This window comes from Dromiciops gliroides, chromosome X (genome assembly GCF_019393635.1).
Source record: "Dromiciops gliroides isolate mDroGli1 chromosome X, mDroGli1.pri, whole genome shotgun sequence".
NCBI classification, from domain to species: Eukaryota; Metazoa; Chordata; class Mammalia; order Microbiotheria; family Microbiotheriidae; genus Dromiciops; species Dromiciops gliroides.
In genome coordinates, this window is record NC_057867.1 from 81,379,629 (window position 1) to 81,393,503 (window position 13,875).

The window sequence follows — 13,875 nt, forward strand, 5'->3', positions numbered from 1 at the left end:
AGCATGCCACAATGTTTCCTGCTGAGGAAACCACCTCAGTAGGTCTCAGTAGTGTATTCGGCTTTTGTGATAGAGCCCACTGGAGGACTCAGACCAGGGCTGCCCCAAGAGGATTCATATCTTCAACAGTAACCTCATGGTAACGTGAGGGGCAGTTGCCAGTGGTGAACTAATGGGACATGTCATAGTCAGGTAAATCAAGGAAACCATCCAGAGAAAGATCAGGAGGCAGACATTCTTAATTAATTAGTTTAATCAGTTAAGCAAATGAGCAATTAAGTAAGGATCATCTCCTTCTCCCCCCCACCCCATTTCCTTATCTGCCTCTGATGGTCAGGGTCCAGTGGCTTCCTGTCCCACTAATCTGAACATTTCTTTCTTTCTTTCACCAGCTACTGCATATTGTCTATCACCTGAGCCACTATCTTTTCAGGAACACACCTCTCACTCCCTGAATCTTTCCACCCTGTTGTTCCACTCACCTCTGTAGGTGAATGAACAAGGACAGAGTAATTTCCTAACGACTCCCCTGCTCCCTGTGGGTTCCCCTTGGTTGCGGGTCAGATGCTTGGGGGGAAATGGATGATTCTGGGAAGAGAAAATACTATGGATACCTTCTCCATATGAATGATTGTAATAAAGTGGCTGTGAGGCTTCAGGGCATCTTAGTTGTTGTTGGCACCCCTGTATTTGTGGAAGGTGTAACCCCCATTTTCTCATGTTTTGGTGGAAAAAACAGGGAAGTCTAGACACAGATTTATACAACCAGAACCATCTGTCCTCTGCGCTATGAGTTCCAGTATTGGCTTTTTTTGTTCTGTCTCCTTTTCCATCCTCTCACACAGGGTTTACAAGGAGAGAAGATAGGGGTGACTGTCTATTTTTCAGCATTGCCCTGTTGAGAGTGAAGAGTGCTCTTGGCAGTCTGTCAGTCCAGCATTTCAGAATTTTCTTAGGGTCCAGTGTCTTTAGGGCTTAGTGGAGCAGGCTGTTCCATCATTGTGTGGTTCGTATTATTTGTGAGTGAGGGGGGACATGGAATAGACATATGATATGTCTCATGGTTTGAGTCATGAGGGAGTGGCTGCTGATGGGGCTGCCATTGTCTGAACTCAGCACCAGGTTGGACAAGTAGTGAGGAAGGGAAACCTCATCAGCCAGCCAATGCCCTGGCACAGGCATCAGAACATACCCGAGGCCTCTTTATTGTGCTCATAGCCCTGGATAGTCCATTGGCCAGCAGGGACTGTGGATGGGTACCACAGTCATCATGGGTGATGTGGAGGCTTCTCTTAGGGGTCCTCTGCTGCAGAGTTTTCACATTACCATGGACCAAAATTCAATAAACTTTCATTCAGTACCTACTATGTGCTAGGTGCTGTGTTTGCAGCTGCAGATACAAAGAAAGGCATAAGACAGTCCCTGCCCTCAAGGCACACACAACCTAATGGGGAAAGACCACATAGAAAAGGAAATGGAAGAGGAGGCCGGGGAGGAGGTTACCTGGTGGGGAGTGGGGAGACACACTAAGGTGCTACAGTCAGGTCGGGAATGATTGGAGGACATAAGAGTTTCTGAGCAGATTTCATCTTAAGGATCAGCCAGTTTTAGATCACAAAGCCCAGGAAAGCAGCCAAGTGGAAACTGATGAGATGGATTCTCTGGGGGTTCTCCTTATATGGTGGAGAATCTGGGTGGAGCTCCCAGATGTCTACCCCACTATACCAAGCAGAGGGAGGGAGCAGGCCCAGTGCCAGGGAGTCCTGTGCTGAGGAGGTGTGTTTCCCAACGGATTTCATTTTTGTGATGAAAGGATGAGTTTTTACAGATCGTGAAGTCCAAGATTTTCATTCTCAGGAGAATGGGCACTTGCAAGTAAGTGCTACAGCCAGCAAGTGCAAAGCATAGGGGCTCACAGGCCCCCTTTATCCCTAGTCCCTAAGGGAAAATGGAAGCTCCCCATGTTCATCACTGTCCTATTACTTGTGGGTTACAATCTAAGGGCAAAAGCTAGCTAAGGGGAATGCAATATTCTTTATCTTAATTTTCCATAATTCTTCTTTGAGTTCTTAGTCAATAGGGAGGTGCCACAGGGACATTTCTTCAATCCTCCCCCATATGGAGACAGCACAGGAGTGCACCTAGTTGAGACCAGCTCAGGGCTACTTAAACCATGCGATCTGTCTGCCTGAGGGGAGGGGGACCAAGACCCAAGTCCTCAAACAGGCCCAGAGGAGTACAATTTGATCAGTATTGATGTGGCGGTGGTGTTTTACTGAGAGGAGACCATTACTCCTTTCCTCACATGGGGCAAGTGCAAGAAAGGCATTCAGGATGGCACATAGGTTGAAAGCCTGGGTGTCTTGGGAAGTTGGTGTTGCCCACAACAGGAATATTGGATTTTGAAAGTAGGAAATTTGGGGGGGGGTGACCTCAGTTTGGGCATCTTGAGTTGAAGATGTCTACAGGCCAAACAATTCAATCCATCTTAAAGGCAATTGGAGTTGCTAGACTGGAAGTAGGTACAGAGATTGCTGTTGTTTGCTCTTTTCAGTCTTGTCTGACTCTTCGTGACCCCATTTGGGGTTTTCTTGGCACAGATACTGGAGTGGTCTGCCATTTCCTTCTCCAGCTCATGTTACAGACGAGGAACTGAGGCAAACAGGTTCAGGTGACTTGCCCAGGGTCAGTCACACCACTAAAAAGTGTCTGAAGTCAGATTTGACGTCAGAAAAATGAGTCTTCCTGACTTCAAACCTGGCAGTCTATCCACTTCACCACCTAGCTGCCCTGGAGAGTCTGGGGTTAGATGAAAAAATAGGAGAATCATCTGCATAGAGATGATAACTGAATCCATAGATCTGGATGCAGTCACCAAGTGAATAGAATATAAGAAGAAGAGATGAGGGCTCTGGGGCAGCTGCTTGTAACACAATCACCATTAGTGGGTATGACCTGGATGAAAGTTGAGTAAAGGAGATCCAGAGGGAGGGGTCAGCTAGGTAGGTGGAGAACCAGGAGGAGAACAGTTTCAGGAAAACTAGGAAGGAAGAGAATATCAAAGGGAAGAAGGTGACAGACAGTGTCAGTGGGTCGCCTACCGTATGGCATTATACTGTATTTCCCCCTCGTATTTCTAGGTCACCTTTTCTGTTGCCCCCATTTTGGGCATTTGTGCATGTCCATCTCTGGTCATGGACTTGATTTGTCTGTCTTCATAGAGATTTGTCTCTGGTGAATTATGGGTTCTCTAGTTCCATTCTGCTTCCTAGGACACATCTGCTACTTGCTATGCTACTGGGCTTGGCTGACATGTGTAGTGTGAGATTTAAAATTGGATATTAGATCATAAATCTCCCCTCTTTAACCTTTCCCTTAATTTATCTCCCAGACTAGTAAATGGAAGAAGCTTCTGGTTTTCTAGTTAGAGCTTTTATTGTATGGTAGTTACCAGGTGATGTTGATTAGAGGGATAGGAAAGTAGAAATACAATACAAATCGTCTTAAGTCTAAGCTTAGTCTATATTCCGTATAAAACTCACCAAAAGCCCAAGGCCACCTTTGGGGAGAGAGAGAGACTGAGTCAAGCACGTGCTGCTGCTAACCGCGAGCCGGGCCGAGTCAAACTCCCGTCAGCGTCTGTCTGTGCAGCTCAGTCAGGAGACCAGCAGAGCAGGAAAAAAGATCCCACTTCCGTTCTCTCCTTGCCTTTTAAGCTCGCACCCCGGAAGTTGAGTGTGTAGCAGGCAGTCTGACATGCGCAGCAGGAGGACTGGTGTGCGGAGCTCATGCCATTGGTCTCCTCCCCGAAAGGGTGGTCCTTAAAAAACTGGCGTCTCTCCATTATCGATAACCAACTGTTAAAACTTGTTACCACAGTAGGATGCTTTTCCCCTCCATCCTCTCACTACTGTTTAGTTCAAGACCCTTTTGATTGCATGTGTAAGACTCCAGTTAAATATACGTAATCCTTGTTAGCAAAGTCAGTGTCTTATGGAGACTATTTCTATCCTGTGAAGACTTGGGTAAGAATCAGATAGTGTTCCTGAAACTATATCTCTGACAAGGGGCCAACCAGGTTTTGATTGAAATGTCCCTCATACTGGGGACAGCTAGCTGGCTCAGTGGGGAGAGTCCCTGGCCTGGAGTCAGGAAGACCTGTGTGCAAATGGGACCTCAGACACTCATTAGCTAGGTGATCCTGGGCTAGTCACTTAACCTCCATTTGCCTCCACTCCTTCATTTGTGAAATGGGGAAAATGATAGTAACTATCTCCCAGGTTGTTGGGAGGATCAAAATGAGGCAATAATTGTTTTGTTTTGTTTTGTTTTGTTTAGTGAGGCAATTGGGGTTAAGTGACTTGCCGGTGCTCTATCCACTGTGCCACCTAGCCACCCCATGAGGCTATAATTGTAAAGTGCTTAGAATAGTGTCTGTCACATAGTAAGTGTGCACTCTGTCTCTCTCTGTATGTCTTTCTCTCTGCCTCTCTGTTAGCTATTTACAAGGCTCACCAACTCCCAACTCCAGGCATTTAAAAAATGTTTTTGTTGATATTGTCTGTATCTATCACAGTCATTCCATATTATTCCGCCCCTTCCTCCAGAGCCTTCCCACATCTGTACAACTGAATGGCTACATTGAGAAAGCGTGCAGGACATAACACTTCTTTGTCTTCCACCTCCCCAGAGGGATAGGTTTGGAGTGTATTCTCATCTCTTCATTTCAGTCCTGTTTGATCTTTATAGTTTTGTTACATGTACTTTTGATTTGGGGTGGGGGGGTCATTTTTTTTCACTTATGTTGTATATTGAACTGAGCAGGGCCTTAAATCAGAAAGTCAGGTCTTGAAGAAACATGAGAAAATTTATTAACCAAGGTGGAAGGGGCCTTTAGAACATGGACTATTAGCCCTGGAAACGAACCAAGCACATAGAATGTGTAACATCAGACCTGGGAGGGACATTAGAGTATCAAGTTAGAGGCTATAGACCATCGAATTTTTTTTTTGTGGGGCAATGGGGGTTAAGTGACTTGCCCAGGGTGACATAGCTAGTAAGTGTCAAGTGTCTGAGGCCGGATTTGAACTCAGGTACTCCTGAATCCAGGGCCGGTGCTTTATCCACTGCGCCACCTAGCCGCCCCGACCATCGAATTTAAGAACCAAAAACATCCTGAGAGGGGAAGGGTTTGGAGAATAAGCATTTTTATAGTATCCCTTATGTTCCAAGCACTGTGATAGGCACTTTCCAGATACTATCTCATCTGATATTCACAACAACCCTGCAAGGTATGTGCTGTTATTATCCCATTTCACAATTAAGGAAACTGAGGCCAACACAGGGGCAGAGGCTTGCTCAGGGTCACACAGCTAGTAAGTGCCTGAGGCCAGATTAGAACTCAGGTTTTCCTGACTCCATGCCCAGCACTCCATCCATTGAGCCACCTGTCTGCAGAGCATGGACCATTCAAAGGTGTAAGAGAATGGAGAGAATCCAACATAGAGCTGAAGGCGCCTTAGAATATGAAATATAAAAGCTGGCAGAGACCTTAGAAATAATCTATGACAAAATACTCGTGTTCTTGATAGGACGACTGAGGCCCAAAGAAGAATGTGACTTGCTTAGTGAGCACTGCCCAAATTACCGGAAGCTCAGAGATTCAATCCCATGTCTTTATTGTAAGTGCAGTACCCTTTCTTTTTCTTTTTTTTTTTAAGTGCTTTTTGCTTCTTTTTTTCCAGTCTTAATAGTATTTTATTTTTTCCAGTTACACGTAAAGATAGTTTTCAACATTCGTTTTTATACAATTTTGAGTTCAAAATTTTTCCCCCTCCCTGTCTTCCCTCCCCAAGAGAGAAAGCAATCTGATCTAGGTTATATATGTACAATCACATTAAACATATTTCTGCATTAGTCTTGTTGTGAAAGAAGAATCAGAACAAGAGGGAAAAACCTCAGAGAAGAAAAAATGTAGAAATAATATGGTTCTGGGGAACGGCTGAACAAGTTGTGGTATATGAATGTAATGGAATTCTATTGTGCTGTAAGAAACGATGAGCAGGAGGAGTTCAGAGAAACCTGGAAGGACTTGCATGAACTGATCATGAGTGAGATGAGTAGAACCAGAATAACACTATACACAGTATCATCAACATTATGCGCTGATCAACTGTGATAGACTAGATTCTTCTCACCAATCCAACGGTACAAGAAAGTGGCAAAGGACTCGTGATGGAAAGGGAACAAAAAAGGAATTGTGGAATATTGATGTTGCGTGGACCATACTATTTCTTTTGGTTTTGGCGCTGTTGTTTTCCTTTTTTGAGGTTTTTCCTTTCTGCTCTGATACTTCTGTTATAACATGACTAATGCAGAAATATGTTTAATGTGATATATATATATATATATATATAAAAAACTATATCAGATTACCTGCTGTCTAGGGAAGGGGGGGAGACAGGGGAGGGAGGGAGAAAAATTTGAAATTGGAAATCTTATGTTGAAAACTATCTCTACATGTAGCTGGAAAATAATAAAATACTTTTATTTAAAAAAACAAACAAAAGGATCCTATTTAAGTTTTAGTTAATCAGGAATTGCGATGAGCTAGAATAGTCTATTGCCTTAGCACTCTGCTTAATTGAGCTTTAACTGTACTTTGCATTAGATGAACCACAAGCAGCCTAGATGGTATTAGTTTAGGGCCTTTGTCACCTCATCTTTAATTCCTTTGGGTCTGCTAATTAAAATGTGGATCTATTAATTGGTTCTAAGTTTTTCTATTTTAGATCATTGGACAAGTGTGTGTGTGTGAAGAGATGGCAATAGTTACTGGTAGAGGGACTATTTCCTCTGATGAGATTGGAGAACTGTTGAAATATGGAAATGTGTTTTGTACTCGAGTTCAATGTCTTCTGATTCTTTGGGATTTTTTTCTTTTATCTCCATTATTATCCATCATTTCTATTTATTGATGTTTTATTGATGCCTTTTTATATCAAGCATTTTGTGACACACACACACACACACACACACACACACACACAAAAGAGCAAGAAATAATATGGTTCAATCTGCATTCAGATTTCACAGGTGTTTGTTTTTGGTTTTTTTCCTGGATGTGGAAAGCATTTTCCATCATTAGTCCTTTCTAAATTTCTTGTGTGAGGTTTAAAATCCAATGGGGGGAGGCAGAGATTGCCCCCGCAGCTATTCCACTTGGATTGGGGCTGGGGCTGGGGCTGGGGCTGGAGGGGGCTCTGCGCAGTCCCTGACCTGCGCGCTCCCTCCCCTCCCTCCGCTCCCTCCGCTCCCGCCCCTCCCTCTCCGCCCTCAGCTCGGCCCCGCCCCCGTACGTCAGTGGTTACGCGATTCACGGCTGACGTTTTCCTCGCTCAGCGTCAGTGCCGGGAGGGTCCCGGCGGCCTAGAGGAGAGGAAGAAGAGGAGAAGGAGAAGAAGGCAGGGCCGGAGCCGTTCCTCCTGAGCCGGTGACTCGGTGGGCTCGCGGCGATGCGGTTCCGTTTCGGGGTGGTGGTGCCTCCCGCCGTGGCCCAGGGCCGTCCGCAGGTGCTGGTGATGGGCTCTCCGCCCGAGCTGGGGCGTTGGGCGCCTCAGAAGGCCGTGCCCATGAAGCGGGCGGGCGTCGGGGTCGGGCCCGAGGCGATACGCGGGCTGCAGGAGCCAGGCCTGTGGCTCGCGGAGGTGGAGCTGGTCGGGGAGCTCCCGGCGGAAGCCCAGGGGCAGCAGCAGCAGCAGGGAGAGCAACCGCAGCTGGTGGAGGTGTGGCTGCCGCAGGAGCCGCAGATGCAGGAGGAGGAGGAGGAGGAGGAGGAGGAGGAGGAGGAGGAGGAGGAGGAGGAGCCGCAGATGCAGGAGGAGGAGATGGAGGAGGAGATGCAGGAGGAACCGCAGCAACAGCAGGAGCAGCTGTGGCCGCAACCACAGCAGCAGGGGCAGCTGTGGCCCCAACCGCAGCAGCAGGGGCAGCTGTGGCCCCAACCGCAGCAGCAGGAGCAGCTGTGGCCCCAACCTCAGCAGCAGGGGCAGCAGGGGCAGCAGTGGCAGCAGTGGCGGCAGCAGGGGCAGCAGCAGCCACAGCAGGAGCAGCAGCAGCAGCAGGAGGAGGAGCAGGAGCAGCAACAGGAGGAGCAGGAGCAGCAGCAGGAGCAGCAGCACCAGCCAGAGCAGGAGCCAGAGCAGCAGGCACAGCAGGAGGAGCAGCAGCCACAGCAGGAGCCAGAGCAGCAGGCACAGCAGGAGCAGCAGGAGCAGCAGCCACAGCAGGAGGAGCAGCAGCCACAGCAGCAGCAGCAGCCTCGGCATTGGTGGCAGCAGGGACAACAGCAGCGGGCTCAGAATTGGTGGCAGCAGGGGCAGCCACAGCAGCAGGAGCCACAGCAGCAGGCACAGCAGGAGCCAGAGCAGCAGCCACAGCAGGAGCAGCAGCAGCAGCAGCAGCAGCAGCCTCGGCATTGGTGGCAGCAGGGGCAGCAGCATCGGGCTCAGAATTGGTGGCAGCAGGGGCAGCAGCAGCAGCAGGAGCCACAGCAGCAGGCCCAGCAGGAGCAGCAGCAGCAGCCACAGCCTCGGCATTGGTGGCAGCAGGGGTGGCAGCAGCGGGCTCAGCATTGGTGGCAGCAGGGGCAGGAGCAGCAGGAGCCAGAGCAGCAGGCCCAGCAGCAGCAGCCTCAGCAATGGTGGCAGCAGGGGCAGCAGCAGCAGGCTCAGTATTGGTGGCAGCAGGGGCAGCAGCCGCAGCAGCAGGAGCCACAGCAGCAGGAGCCACAGCAGCAGGAGCCACAGCAGCAGGACCAGCAGGAGCAGCAGCAGCAGCAGGAGCAGCAGGAGCAGCAGCAGGGGCAGCAGCAAGGGCAGCAGGAGCAGCAGCCTGGGCAGCAGGAGCAGCAGCCTCCGCAGCAGGAAATGAGGTTACAGCTGCAGCTGCTGCCACCACCACCACCACCACCCAAGGTGGCAGTGCCCGATGTCCTCGCTACGTTCTGTTACAAGTTCCTAAAGAAGGAGCCAGGAGGAGAGTTCTCCTTCGAAGGTAATGGTCCTCAATATGAGCGCTACAGTATTTACTCCGAAAGCAACATGGTAGATGGCGTGTACTGTCTCCCAATTGCACACTGGATTGAGGCCGCTGGGCATAGGGATGATTTCAGTTGTAACATTGCAGGCCATCAAGCCATGCATTATTCACAAATCCTCCCAAACCTCTTTTTAGGAAGCTGCCCTCGCCAGTTGGAGCATGTAACTATCAAGATAAAGCGTGAATTAAGGGTGACAGCAGTAATGAATTTTCAGACCGAAGGGGATATTCTGCAGAATTCATCAGGCTGCAATCCCTACCCAGAGCCCATGAGCCCAGGCACCATGATCAGGCTCTATAAAGAAGAAGGAATTGAGTACATATGGTTGCCTCCACCAGACGGGAGTACTGAAGGGACAGTGAAGATGTTGCCTCAGGCCGTCTCTTTCCTCCACTGCCTACTTCAGAAAGGTCACACCGTCTACATACACTGCAATGCTGGTATTGGAAGATCCTCGGCTGTCGTGTGTGGCTGGCTCAAATATGTCATGGGCTGGAAGCTGAGGAAGGTGCAGTACTTCCTCATGGTCAAAAGGCCTGCTGTGCATATCGATGAAGAGGCTCTGTCACGTGCAGAAGGAGATTTCAATCAGAGATTTGGGAAGCTTTGTCTCCCCTTAAGTAATCTTAATGTGTAAAACCACCAGCTTTTCCCTAAAAGCTCCTGTCAGATAATCATAAGATGATTTGAAGACAGAATCTTGTTAAACAGTATTGTGGTATGCTTTGATACTACTATTTATTGTTGTTGTTATTGTTGTTATTATTATTATTAGTCAGAAATCTATTTTCTCTGGAGCACCTTTTAAAAAATCGAATGAATTGCACAAGGAAGAGCAGAAGTTCTCTGGACTCTGCCTTCTCAGTCTCATGTGGTACGATAAGGTAACAGACACCATTGTCAATACCTGCAGTCAGGCTCCTCCTTTTGGTTGACCTACCCACAGGTGGTTTTCTTAAAAATTCATGACCACAACCACCTTTTCTTGTTGTATTGTGTGTAACTATTTGCTGTCTGGAAAAGCTATCATTATACAGATTTCTTTTCTTTCGTCAAAAGTAGCAAAGAAGGACCTACTGCTTTGTAAATGGAAGTCATCTGACCTGCTACTAAGCAAGCACCAGGGCTGGAGGATGGGGGTTCTGTAAATCTCTGCTGAATGGAATAGAATTGAATTTCTTGTTCTGTAGAGGAAGGGTGTATTGATTTGCCACAATTCTTATGGCAGAGATTAACTTTTTTTTTCCTCATGAACCCCTTAGGAAGTCTATTGGAAACTATGGACCTCTTCTCTTAAAAATGATATTTTAAAATGCACAATATATAATACAAAAGATTACAAAGGAAACCACTTATATGGAAATAAACTCCTCAAAATGTTTTTTTAATATTATTTTAAAAGTTCACAGAACCCCAAGGTTAAAAAACCCCGCTATGGGGAAATTGGGTTTAGCACTCTGATAAGTCTGTGAAAAGTCTAGGAAAATTACGACTTTATGTGAAACTGGCTCTTGACTGTGTGTGAAGATAAGGGAACTTGGTAGACGTCCAGGGGTCGACTCCATTGACTTAGTAGTGTTTGAATTGGGTGCGAATGGGGAACTACGAAGTGCCCACTTAAAGGTGATTGGATTTTAGCCACTAGCCAACACTGAGGTCAGTGTGTTTTCAGAGGCTATGGACTGAGACATCAAGTGTTCTTAGAGGCTATGGACTGTGCCATCAACAGGAGACTGCTCTCAACCAAGCAACTTGAAGACCCTCCCATTTCTGGGAGGAGGACACGAAGTAGGAATCAGACACTGCGGGACAGAATCTGCCTCTTTTTGTTTGAGACATGGGGGTGGTGGCAGAATTTCACGTGGGCGGTTAGGAAGGCAAGGATTTCCATGCTATAAGGAATCTGTTCTCAATCTTTCTCTCTCTTTACTATCTTATGTGTTTTAATAAATCCTTAAAAGCTTAAACTCTTGGTGAATTTATCAGTGATTTTAGCCAGTTTTCCCCACAACTGGGGGAACAGATTAGAACCCACATTGAGGTTTTTAAACAACACAGTTTGGCTGACCACGAAGAGGAAAGCTGAACCTCCGTCTTCTGATCGCCCGGTTGGGCATGCAGGGATCTCCTACGTGCAGCCCAGTCACCATGGGTGGAGGGGTGGGCCAGGAGCAGGAGGGGGACAGGTGTGGCCACTTTGAGGGGAGCGGCCGAGCCCCAGCGTGGCCGTGAGGGAAATGGAGGCTGAAGGGAGGGGCGGCCACCCCCTCCATGAGCACCACAGCAGCAGCCACCTCAGGGCAGCCAGTGCAGAGGGGGCCAGACTGCGGAGGGGGAGCCTATGGCGGGAGAGACATTGGCCCAGGGTGGAGAAAAGCTGAGGGTAGGAAGAGCCAGGGGAGTGGGCAGAGGGAGGGGCAGCAGCTGAGGCCCATCACCAGGAGGCAAGCCCGGCTGGGGGAGGGGCAGGGGGCACTGGGCTCCCCGTCAGTCCACGGACTCCCCATGGTGAGGCCCAGTGGCCAGGCTGGGCCTGTTCTGAGGACCCTGGGGAGGCCCCCAAGGGCCCCTTCCTCAGGGAAAGGAAGGAAGTTTGGGTCCCCTCTCCCCTGAGGGTGGTAAGGGGGGGTGGGGGGGGGGACAGAGCAGACTTTGTCTCCTAAGCAGCTTTTGGAAAACTTCCTGCTGGCACAGGGAAAGGACCTCTGGCCCATTCTCTCAGAGCCTTTCCCAAAGGAACCTGGTTCTGGGTCTGGCCCCCAATGGGAGCTAGCACAGCATGGCCCCCGACCTTGTCTGCCCAGAAGCCCAGACAGAAAATCACCTTAGGAACTCAGGCTGGCAAAGGAAGGGGCCCGGCTCCTTCAGACCAGAAGCACTAGCTCCCCCAGGAGGTCCTTTCCCTGCTCTCCAGAAACAAAAAAGAGCACAACAGGTTGGCCCTCGTCTAGAGGAAAAAAACAAACTCCCCAACTCTCGCCTCCTTGGTTTCTGACAGATGTTCACTAGAGGCAGTAGGGACAGGTCCCAAAATGACCTCCAGGCAACGAGTGTCCCACTGGGCTCTTCTGAACTCCCTTCCCTCCTCTCTCTGTTGCTGTTCTTATCAGTTCCCATGGATTCAGTTATTGTCTCTATGCATATGATTCTCAGATCTACTTGTCCAATCTGAACCTCTCTGCTGACCTGCAGTCTTTCGTCTCCACCTGGCCTATTAGATATATCCAATCAGATAGATGTACTGGAGACATCTTAAATAGTGTTTCCAAAACTGAACTCTTTCCATCCCCCCTACCCTCAGTACTCTTCCCTTTCAAAATTCCTTATTACTCTTGAAGGTACCAGCATCCTCCTAGTCACCCAGGCCCACAACATAAGAGTCATCCTTCAATCTTGACTTCTCACCACTGCCCAAACCAACCTGTTGTCAAGACCTGTCAGTTTTATCTTTGTGACAGCTCTCATATGTGCCCTCTTGTCTCCTCTGACAGGGACACTACCTTGGTGTGGCCCTCATCACTTCCCAAATTGGACTATTGAAAGAACCTTCTGGTTGGGGTCTCTCCCTCCAGTACATCCCTATTCTAGTCTGTCCTATGCTCAGCTCTCAGAATCATCTTCCTCAAGCACAACTCAGTCCATAATCCCTCCCCGCAACCCCTGTCTTCTACTCTGTCAAATCCAGTGGCTCCCTATCAACTCAGAACCAAATATAAAATCCTCTCTGGCATTCAGAGCCTTTTCTAAAGTACCCACTGTCACCTCTCCAGTTTCCTTACATCTTTCTCACTCCCTCTTAATCCTCCTCACCCTGTGATATACTCTTCAGTCCAGCAACAGCTGCCTCAGTGCTGTTCCTAGCACGAATCCTTCATGTCCCAGATCTGGCCATTCCTTTCAGGGGCTGTCCCCCACACCTGGAACATTCTCCCTCCTCATCTCTGCCACATGACTTCTCTGGCTTTCTTCAGGTCTCAGCTAAAATCCCACTATCTGTAGGAAGCTTTTCCCCTTTCCCACAAGTCTCTATCTAACACCTTCCTTGTGTTGATTATTTCCAGTATTTCCCGTATATAGCTTTTTTCTTCATAGTTGTTTCATCTCCCCCATCATTCTGTGAGTTCCAGGAAAGATCAGGGACTGTCTTACAATTCTTCTTATTTCCAGTGTAGGACAGAGACTGGCACATGTTAAGCAGCTTAAAATGTCTATTAACTGAATGGAACCTGATTGGCACCTGTTTCCCCTCATGTATCTTCATGGTCCCCTATGGGCATGAAAAGTCTCTCAAATGGGAAGTCAGGATGTCTCAGACTTGGCTGGATATGAAGAGGCAGTTTTCAGATGAAGAAATTAAACTATCTATAGTCACATGAAGAAATGCTCTATATCTCTGTTAATGAGAAAAATGTAAATTGAAACAACACCGAGGTACTACCTCACACCTATCAGATTGACTAATATGACACAAAAAGAAAATGATAAATGTTGGAGAAGATGTGGGAACATTGGAACATAAATGCATTGCTGGTGGAGTTGTGAACCGATCTCACAATTCTGGAGAGAATTGGGGAACTGTGCTCAGAGGGCTGTAAAACTGGTCATACCCTTTGATCCAGCAATAACACTACTAAGTCTTATCCCAAAGAGATCATAAAACGGGAAAAGGGAAAAGGACCCCACATGTACAAAACTATTTATAACAGCTCTTTTTATGGTGACAAAGAATTGGACATTGATGGAATACCCATCATTTGGGGAATGGCTAAATTACT

At 47.9% G+C, this 13,875-nt stretch overlaps 1 protein-coding gene and 1 long non-coding RNA gene across 2 annotated transcripts in view; both read left to right on the forward strand.

Moving 5' to 3' along the window:
• The window catches only part of LOC122733798, a 111,419-nt gene that overhangs the window by 84,435 nt on the left and 13,109 nt on the right, over positions 1 to 13,875 (forward strand). The gene's annotated exons all lie outside the window — the stretch shown is intronic.
• On the forward strand, positions 7,374 to 9,902 carry LOC122733794 (laforin-like). The gene is made up of 2 exons (XM_043974498.1): positions 7,374 to 7,778; positions 8,976 to 9,902. Exons 1-2 carry the CDS (start codon positions 7,515 to 7,517, stop codon positions 9,735 to 9,737), a joined length of 1,026 nt encoding a protein of 341 aa, XP_043830433.1. The 5' UTR covers positions 7,374 to 7,514; the 3' UTR covers positions 9,738 to 9,902.

Coding starts and splice junctions, on each gene's coding strand:
- LOC122733794 (XM_043974498.1), top strand. CDS start 7,515: ATGCGGTTCCGTTTCGGGGTGGTGGTGCCTCCCGCCGTGGCCCAGGGC. Junction 7,779..8,975: donor AGGGAGAGCAACCGCAGCTG/GTGGAGGTGTGG, acceptor CCACCACCCAAG/GTGGCAGTGCCCGATGTCCT.